The 10380-nt window shown below is 38.3% G+C and overlaps 1 protein-coding gene across 1 annotated transcript in view; it reads right to left on the bottom strand.

Annotated features, from left to right (window-relative positions):
* Positions 1 to 9660: 9660 nt before the first annotated feature.
* The window catches only part of LOC9649853 (ferric reduction oxidase 2), a 2317-nt gene continuing 1597 nt past the window's right edge, over positions 9661 to 10380 (bottom strand). The window contains exons 7-8 of the mRNA XM_024660348.1: positions 9972 to 10353; positions 9661 to 9919 (exon numbers count right to left, since the gene is read on the bottom strand). Of these exons, the coding sequence (XP_024516116.1) occupies positions 9780 to 9919; positions 9972 to 10353 (522 nt within the window). The 3' untranslated portion in view covers positions 9661 to 9779. The remainder of the gene's footprint in view (positions 9920 to 9971; positions 10354 to 10380) is intronic.

Below are 10380 nucleotides of genomic sequence, written 5' to 3'. Positions count from 1 at the left end.
CAGTCATGAATGAGTTTCTCTAACCAGGTCAAGTATGCTTGACTAAATAGACATTTAGGAATTCCTTCTTTATGCTCTTTTGCTCAAGTGCACATGTGAAGACCAGTTTCTCAACTAGCTTAGGCGGAGACTGATAACGAGTTTAGCAATACCAATCTCCTGCCATCATGGTAGTAAGAAAAGAGTGTCCGTAAGGACTGGCCAATAGGTAATTTTCGATACCCGAAGTCACATTTGCGACACTCTTCCCCCTTAGAGAAGATCGACATCCTCGTTGATGCATACTTGAGTCTAGACCACCGCTAAGGAAACAACTCCAGAAAAAGTTTATGATGATCACACTATATGAAAAATGCACCAACTTAAATGAGTTAGGAGGCAACCTCTTTGTCTAATGCGGATGCGCTACTAGCTCAAACACCTTCTGGCCGTCACCCATAAGGAAATGACCAACGGAGTTAGCCACCCTTGCTGCTCTAGGTGTCACCCAACTTACAAAAGTGTGATACGCCCCTGCCTGCAGGGATATAAAGAGAGAAGCCAAAGGCCCCAACCTTCTTGAGCAAAGAAACCAAACCTGTCGGTAAAGTTTAGATAGATTACTATAAACAGGCAGTTAGAATTGTTTACATGGTCACGCCCTTTTAACAGAATAAGGAACATCGACAGAGAGGCAGGTTATGTGACCAGTCGACAATAGCTACCCCATGACTAAAGATTTCACCATGCACACAAAGTACTGAAGCCAGTCTACCTATACTGGCCCAAATTCAAAGATTAATAAATGGACAATATTAAAGTCATAGACAATGATATCTTAGAGACTTAATTATCAATGAATATATCTTAGATGAGAACACAAAAGTTTTCCAAATGAGTTATCATCCAATAAACTAGTATTAGAGTATAGGAATCACCAAGATCATCATTTTGGTAAACACAAGATTCACTATCCAACAAAATTCAATAGTAAGTATATCATCAAGTAAACTCAATGACAAACTTAATTATTAAAAATTGCAGACAGAATGCCAAATAACTTACTAAAGATAACTCAAAAAACACAAAGTATTATTGACTGACAAGCAAAATGCTCGCAAATGTATCATCTGAAGGAAATTACACCCAAATCTATCAGAACTAACTTGAGCAATAATCAACAAAATAGAATGCATGTAGTAAAACCAACAAACATAGTGTTCATGTTAACTACTGTACTAGCCAATCCGAATAAATCCCAGTCACAATACGAAGGAACTCAAGTTGTTTAAGCAAGTGTCAACAACATCCTACTGATGTCTCGAACCCAAGAGACCAATCCCAAGCAAATCACATAGAACATGTGGTAATACAGAAAGCTATTAGCCATCAAAGCGAACAACTAATCATCACAAAAAATCATCAATCATCCCATCAGAAAAAGATGCATAATCATCATCGAAGAAAGAATCCATTATCCCAAAGAACAACAAATCATTCTAGATCAACAATAATCAAGTAAAATTGCTGATAAGGATAATTAACTATCCTAGATAATAGTCAATCATCATCTATAACTGCTAGATGCAAAAGCCAACTTCAATATCAAAGTTAATGAGCCAAATGCCTTCCCCAACAACTTCTAACAAATGAATGACAAGTATGAAAACTCAAGGAACCAAAAGCTCGAAGAAGTTTATAGCAAAGTCTTGCCTAACAATGATCACAAGTCACGCATGAATTAACTTTAATATTAAAGAAGAAATCATGGTACAACCCACAACATCCTCCTCAACACATTCATAAGCTAAACTTCATAATGCCAAAGCTAATGAAGAGCATTTTTGCATCAATCCAAAAGCTAAGTATAATAAAGTTATGCCCAATAGGTGATCACTAAACGATCCTCCATGAATCCATCTATAGCAAAACGTAACTCACCTTATAACAAACACAAGAAGAATCCTCAATGATCAAGATATTCTAACTCAAATCTGATAAGGATTCAAACATTCTAATATCAATCACTAACTATTCTTCTCGTAAAATTAGTATAGTCCACAACTGAATCACTTTTCAAGAAGAAGCTCAAAGCTCAACCCCTACTAAATAATCTCATCTAGAACACAACTAACTCAAACTTGCCACTCATCTTATTTGAACGTCAAAACAGTTGCTAACTAGCAATTGCACGAATGCCAATAACATAAAGCTACAGCCCAAGCATCAACACTATTTGCATTGAGACTAATGAAACTCAATATCAATCCTACAAAGAGGTATCTCATCCCACTTGAATCTCAACAATTACAATGTCAACAACAAAGCATCACTTCAATGCTATCAACACTAGAACAAAGCTAAAAGAAAGCAAGAGTGAATCACCACTCAAAATTCTCTAGCAACCAAGCTAACCAAAGTCGAAAATACTTTAGTTGGTATCTGAGACCAATCCTTCAGCAAAACTTAGTTACAGATAACACGTTATCAAGAAGTGATTCACCACATCCAAAACTCAACAAAATCCAACACTACGAACTAAATATAACCAAATGATATTGACAGAGGTAGAGTCAACATACCAACATAAAAAAACCATGTAAGTTTAACGACACGATCCTTTGCAACACCATTCGGTAAAGCAAGCCCATCACTGCTAAATCATTATCGAGTGAAGCAAGTGTCAACAGTCCTTGATGAAGTCTACAAGTAACTATGAGTCACAAAATAACTAACAATCACCTTTCAACTTGCCTTCACAAGACCCAACACTAAACTCATGCCATTGAGTTATATACTTGTCCAATATGAACATAATATCCCAGGCATGAGATAAAGGTTCATGGACATGCATAAACTAAATGACCACTCAAATCCAACTTAACCACAATAAGCTCACTAATGCATTTAGCCAATAGCTCTAAGCATGCCTTAAAGAGGCTAACTATACATGATCAACACTCAGCCGAAACTAAAGTGAAGACCATGAGATGAACTCATATCGATACACAACCTCCTCATAAACAAAGCTATAGTACAGGTACCACATCTCAACTTCAAACAACTAAGTTGAACATCACTATCCTCAACCAAAGCGCAGGGCTACCAAGACTAAGTCAAGATTAGTGAGAGCTCACTACCCTTATAGAGCTTAATGAAATACAAGGTGCAACCTGCCACCAAGCAGAACGCTATAGAAAAAAGGCACAAGGGTCACTTTTCTTAGAAAAGTGCAACGACCACTTTTCTAAACCAACTCCAAACTCTATCCAACTTAATTGCTTTAGCCCCAAAAATCAATATTCCTTTTAGGTTGTATCAAGCTAATCAAAGTCAACTCTAACCCTTTCATTAGTTTGTACTAGCTTACGAAAATGGAATGGTTTTTGGGCAAAGTGATCAACAGATCAACCATCGAAAAAGTCTAAAAAAATTTGTGGAAAAATTTCCATCCTAGAAAAAGAATGACTCTCAGTCTAGGAATGCAAACTTTCAAAACTCAACTAACTTCCTCCTACCTACAACTTCACATAGGTTCACTTTAACATTAATTCTCATGACCCATAGTATGCTTAAGCCTCAAACATCTTTTTGCCCATACTTCTGACATCTAACATTGATATCCACAAAATTGCAAAATGAACATCCAAGACTTAATCACGAAGACCACATCTTCGAATATCCACATTGCACTAACATTTTTCTTCAACTACTTTCAAGATCCAATGTGAAGTCAAAACACTAACAAGAAAAATGACATGGAAAATCAAACTCTAAGGAAAGTTCCTCATCACTCAACATAACACACTAATACAAGTGCTAGCGATATCAATGCCTCAACCTCATACCTTTTCCATCCAACAATCTACTCCAAGTGTTAACAAATTGACCTACAACCCTTTTCCAACACTTTATGGGCAAACCCTCAAGAAAACAAGGTACCAATTTAAGCTTAGCATAATGGATCACCATCGAGAATCCAATCAAAGCTACTACAATGCTACTTTGTGCAAGTAAACTAGCTTCACTATCAACCACTTTGGGGTTAATCATCATCTAACCAAGCAACTTCGTAAACATATTGTTCATTATCATATGGATATGATATAAGTATCACAATAACTTGATCATCAATTGAGTAACACCACGAGCAACACCCATTTCATTATTTCAAAGGTTTATATGACTATCAAGTGTCAACTCGATTCGACAAAATACAACATAAATGCCACACTCTACTGATAGAGATTTACAACACCCACCACCACTAACTTTTGTTCACAACACAGACAAGCTCATGCTGCTCTCTTTCTGACCAAACTCAAAACTAATCCAGCACCAAACTACTCAAGGAGCAATAGCAAGGTTCCCTGGAAAAGAATTGAGCATTGCAACCCAAGTCTTCAATAGCAAGCTTAGACAAAATGGTTTAGCGCTTCACTACTATCCATCCCATAACTCACCATTTGTAAGACTATCATTTCTAACATACATCAAGGTAAGGACTCTTGACTGCATGATGTGAACACGAGCAATGAGTTACACCTCGTTGCAAATCATCTCTTCAAGAAGAGAAGATGACTTACGTGTTTGATCCTTCGTCCCTGACAACTCTCTTTTCGGTCTCTTCTTTGACTAAACCTCGAACTTGCTTTCACACTGCCTTCAGTCCAATCCAAGAAAAGTTTATGAGAGAGCACAGCAATAAGTACTTGAATCAATAGATTCATCCCTATAGTCTTTGATTGATCCACTTGTAATCATACCTAGGAAGGATCCACTAGTCCCGTGCTAAATAGCTATGGACCAGCCTATTTGCCACTCATAGCAAACCCAGGGAAGGTTTACTTTTACCCATGGTACAAGGAACAACTCATGGAACCACCGATAGGCTAACATTAATCCTGCCAACTCAGAGTGTAATTGTAGTGCACATGGTTTTTACCCTTTATCCTATGGTGACTTACCATAGGATAACATCACAAAGTGGAACCTAAACCCTCTTTATGTCACGTGATAGATGCCACGTGTCCAAAGGACAGTGGTGTGGAACCCGAGGTTCAGGGCCTTGGGCCATTGAACGAAGGAACGGTGCCAAACTCCTGAGCATGGAGCCAAAGAGTGACGGAACCGAACCACGGAACAACTCCTAAGTGTATAGCCCGGAGCGACTTGGAACAGTCCTAGAGTAACCAGCATCCCAATGCCAGGACCAGCATGCAAAATGGAGCCAAATAGCACTATTTCGGCATACTGGTGGCCTACTGCGAGGACATGGGTACTCCACCAGCTAGCATGGAATGGAACTTGGGCTTAGACCCAAGCCGGACGCAGAACAAGGATAGGCACGCAAGCAAAAACTAGACTATGCCTTAAGTTGGTCAACCATACTTGACCTACCCACTATCCCTACTAAACATTTGGAACCCCCCACAACGCCCCCCCCCCGCCTTGAGGAACACAAGCTTTGGGCTTTCACCCCAAGCCTCCCTTAGTATCAGGAGTTACTCTTTGGGACAAGCTTGAAACTTACTAAATATGGAATGGCATTGGATTTGTGAATTTGGACACGGGACGAACACCATTGTGTTCAAGCCAATCTCTACATTTTGTAGATATGCCAAATGAGCAAATCTAAACACTTTCCATAAATAGCATTTGGGACCGAAATGAAACTAACACAAAGGGCATGATAGCGAGGGTGTTTGGCAGACACGGTAAGCTATCATCTAGTGATATTGAGGGACCAAGCTCAATATCGCGGGGGTTCTTGATACTAGCAAGTGCAAGACAATGACTCAAATTTCTCAAACCAGGCCAAGTATGCTCAGCAAGAAACACATAGGGTTCCTACCTTATGTTTATCCAATTTAAGTCCATGGTTATTGACTAGTTTCTCAACTAGCTCAAGTGGGAAACTAATAACAGGTCCAGCAATACCGACTTCCTGCCATCGTGGCAGTAAAGAAAGAGTGTCTGTAAGAACTGGCCGACAAGTAACTTTCGATACCCGAAGTCACATTCGCGACAGTAACCTTGAGTCGCTAATGTACCTCACTCACGATCCCAAGTGAAAACTCATGCAAACAGAACAACTTAATCCCAAGAGCAAGCTCACATTACTATAGTACAAAAAGGTAACCAAATTCATACTCAAGGAACGATTGCAAAGCCTTTGCATCTAAACGTATACCCATTCAAATCATCGTTTTCATCTCTGCGTATGCAACGAGACTAGTTGCCCAATCCCATTGTATAGTACTCACTAAGACTCTTTCTCTGATACCAAATGTAATACATGTGGTTTTTACCCTTTATCCTATGGTGATTTACCATAGGATAACACCACGAAGCAGAACCTAAATCCTCCATGTGCCACGTGTCATGCCACGTGTCCATAGGACACGTGGTGTGGAACCCAAAGTTCAAGGCCTTGGCCACTGAATGAAGGAATGGTGCCAAACTCCCAAGTATGGAGCCAAAGAGTGACGGAACCGATTCACGGAGCAATTCCGAAACGTACAACCCAAGGAGCAAAGGGATAGGAGCCCAAAATGACTTGGAACAGTCCTAGAGTAACCAGTATCCTATTGCCAGGAACATCATGCAAAATGGAGCCAAATGGAGTCTGGTGCTATTTCGGCATACCGGTGGCCTAACGCAAGGACATGGGTACTTCACTAGCTAGCATAGAATGGAACTTGGACTTAGACCTAAGCCAGATGCAAAACAAGGACAGGTATGCAAGTGGGAGCTAGACTATACCTCAGGTTAGTCAGCCATGCCCGACCTACCCACTATCCCTACTATATATTTGGAACCCCCCACAGAATTTGGACACAGGACGAACACTATTGTGTTCAGGACAATCTCCACATACTGTAGATGTGCCAAATGAGCAAATCTAGACACTTTTCATAAATAGCATTTAGGACCGAAATAAGACTAACACAAAGGGCATGATAGCGAGGGTGTTTGGCAAACACGATAAGATATCATTTAGCAAATATTGAGGGACCAATCTCAGTATCGCGGGGGTTCCCAACACAAGTCAACGAATGAGTTTCTCTAATGAGGTCAAATATGCTTGACTAAATAAACATTTCAGAATTCCTTCTTTATACTCTTCTAGTCAAGTGCACACCCAAAGACCAGTTTCTCAACTATCTTAGGCGGAGACTAATAACAAGTCCAACAATACCGATCTCCTGCCGTTGTGGCAGTAACAAAAGAGTGTTTGTAAGGACTGACTGATAGATAACTTTCAATACCTAAAGTCACATTCGCAACAATGTGTAACAGCTAAAACACTTCATACAAAAGGATTATAAGCAATTAACACCACTCATAGATCCACCAAAGCTTCCTTTAGATCTTGGCTTGTCCATTAGAGGACCCTAACTTTCTTCCATCCTTTTGAGAGGAGGGGATGATGTGAGGTCTAAGTGTATAGCTACGATATTATATATTAATATTAGTATAGTAGGATTTTAATAGCTGTCAGATTGGATTTCAGGACGACTAGCACCTTGGGCGTATTGCTTTATTCTTTTTTCTAAACGAAAATCGAGTTGAATTTTTTTGTTTTTTTTTTTTTTTTTTTTTTTTTTTTTTTTTCTTTTTTTTTTTTTTTTTTTTTTTTTTTTTTTTTTTTTTTTTTTTTTTTTTTTTTTTTTTTTTTTTTTTTTTTTTTTTTTTTTTTTTTTTTTTTTTTTTTTTTTTTTGTCCTGCTTTTTTTTTTTTTTTTTTTTTACGTTTGGGTGTGGGAAAATAGGTATTTTTTTGGGGGTGAAAAAGAGGGACCAATGTTTTTTTTTTTTTGTTTTTGTTAAAGAGAAGAGGAAAAGAAAGTTATAGGTGGGAGGGGGTATGTTTATTTTTTTTTCAAAATTATTAGCTAGAGAGGAGAAAAGAAAAAAAAAAATATATGTGTGTAGAGGGAGGGGTGTTTTTTTTTTTTTTTGAGCAAGAGGGAGGGTATATGTTTTTTTTTTTTTTATTTTTAAAATAAAGAGAAATTCAGTTTTTTTGTTTTTGTGTGTGTGTGGGAAAAAAAAAATATATATATCTATCTGTATCTCTATATATATGCATCTGGACAGCTATATATATATATATATATATATATATATAAACTAGGGTTTTTAGGCTAATTGACATATTCCATTTCCATATTCCATGCACTCACAAATAAAATAAGACTAATTTTGTGTTTATAAATTATAAATATGGTACTAAAATAAACATTGCTACATGCAATGTATAAGTAAAAAAACTATAAGTTTGAATCCACATTTAAATTAAGATTTTTCTTGTCCTCAATTGCAATAGCAATGATTGCTATATCACACAGCTAGGACCATAGCCAATCAAGTATGTTCATACCTCTCTTACAGCCGAAGTGAGTCAGTCAGATGAGTCAGGTCTAAGGCAATGCTACCTAGGAATCCAAATGAAGCAGCTGGTCGCTAGGAGATTGAAAATAGATAAAATTCAACAACCATGTCCCTATTGGATTGGTTCTCAAGCAGCTCAACTCTTGTCTTCTTGGTAGGGATGATAGGTTGAATCTTGCAAAATTAGGAGCACTGGATTCTTGGCAATATGTGATATGGCATACAATTGATTTTATAGCAACACTACTATTATAAGTTGAGGTGGAAGGCAACTCCCATTAACACTATATAGAACTGATACAAGGACAGTGATTGAGTGCCATAGGAGGGGTGAATGAAGGAAATAAACAAACTCTATATTCAAATTTTTTGGAAAAAAAAAATCAACAAAAATATGGATCCAACAAGTGATTAGTGGACAGATTGTTATAAAAATCATGTAAGATATGACTGGGAAGTGAAGAAAGAGCAAACAATTTCATAAAAAAACATGAATTTTTACCCTCCCCCTCTCCACCCTAATCTACTACAAAGTATATTATAAGTAACAAAAATTTTAAGAACTGCTGTCCTATTGTCTGCATTGGGCATTGGATTGCGGATGCCATCAACTTAGCATGCACTGTGATTTGATCCCTAAGCCTGGCATTCACAGCTTGGGATTGTATGCTGAAGTGTAGTTCTTGCAAACCTTGACAAACCAAATTCACAAAAGAATGCATTTTTGTGTCCTGAGCAATGCTCAAAAGATTAGATTGATTTATTTCTGTATACAATATCCATGCAGTTTCTGTTCGTTCCAGGCCATCTGGGAGAATGGATCGTGTTGGAGCAAGAATCAAGGTGTCAAGGACACAGGAATCTGCAGCAGGAATCTAAGAGAGATTAAAGGAGATGAACGAGTATATAAGACTGTATACAACAAGCATTCAACAGTAGCTTTTCCCGTTCCATCATATCAGCCCTTGTCAATCCCCCCAAGCTCAATCAAGCCTGTGAAGATGAGCTTGGTTGACTTTGGTGGCCTTGGCATGGGAAGGCACCTGGAATGGGCTGCAGACGAGTGGGAATTCGAGTGCAAATTCCTAGTGTACTGATTATGAGAGGAAGAAGTGGAGCGCTGCTCAATCAAGCTCATGTGCACTAGCACATTGTGGAGCCATTGCATGTTGTTGATCGTGCTGGGCTGGCAGATTGGAGCATGGAGATGTCAAGCATTTGTAGCTTGATTTTTGCAAATTTTTACTTAAGTTTATAAAAAGAAAAATAGTAAGAAATTTAAAAATTTTACTAAGCTTGTAAAGTATATTAATAAGTAAACTTCAAATTATGCTGATACCATATTATAGTGTAGAGAACATTGTTTTCAAAAGTAATAAAATCTTCCAAGCCCAGAAACACACGTTACAGTTCAAAATTAAGAGGATGAAAGTTGAGCTTGTGAGCTTGACAAAGTACTCCCACACTTTCTTGCATTCCCTCAGGCCCACACGCAAACACTCCCACATACTCCTTCCTTCCTTTTGAATGCTCCGGAATAATGTCTGCACATAATCAAATGCTTAATCCCTCTATAAAGTTTGATCATCAATTCACCTTGAAACTCCGGACGCTTTCCAACCTGAATGCTGGTTGGCTTGAGGCCAACTTCAGCTGAAATGGAACCCACATATGGCGCATCTACAAGGTGCAAGTCTTTTCCTTTCCAACAGTTCCAAGCGAGAATCGTTGCTCCACCAAAGAACACAACTCCAGCAATGTATTCCATGAGCGAGATGAAACCCCTCCCTGCTCTTGAGAAAGCTTTGTAAGTATTGTGATCTTGTGGAAAGATGTAATAGCGATGAATAACTCCTGCAAGGAGCATGTAACCGAGGAAAGACGCCAAGATCGTTGCAGCATATAGTTTGTAGCCTTGAGTTCTCGAGATTCCTCTAACTTGCTTCTTGATCTTACTGATGTCTCGTGTTGGAGAAGGCTCAGCAGTTACACTTGATGTTGTTGT

The sequence above is a fragment of the Selaginella moellendorffii genome, unplaced genomic scaffold (genome assembly GCF_000143415.4).
Source record: "Selaginella moellendorffii unplaced genomic scaffold, v1.0 SELMOscaffold_74, whole genome shotgun sequence".
Taxonomy (NCBI): Eukaryota; Viridiplantae; Streptophyta; class Lycopodiopsida; order Selaginellales; family Selaginellaceae; genus Selaginella; species Selaginella moellendorffii.
The sequence above is the reverse complement of the archived record's forward strand: the minus strand, read 5'-3'. Positions and strand labels throughout refer to the sequence as shown.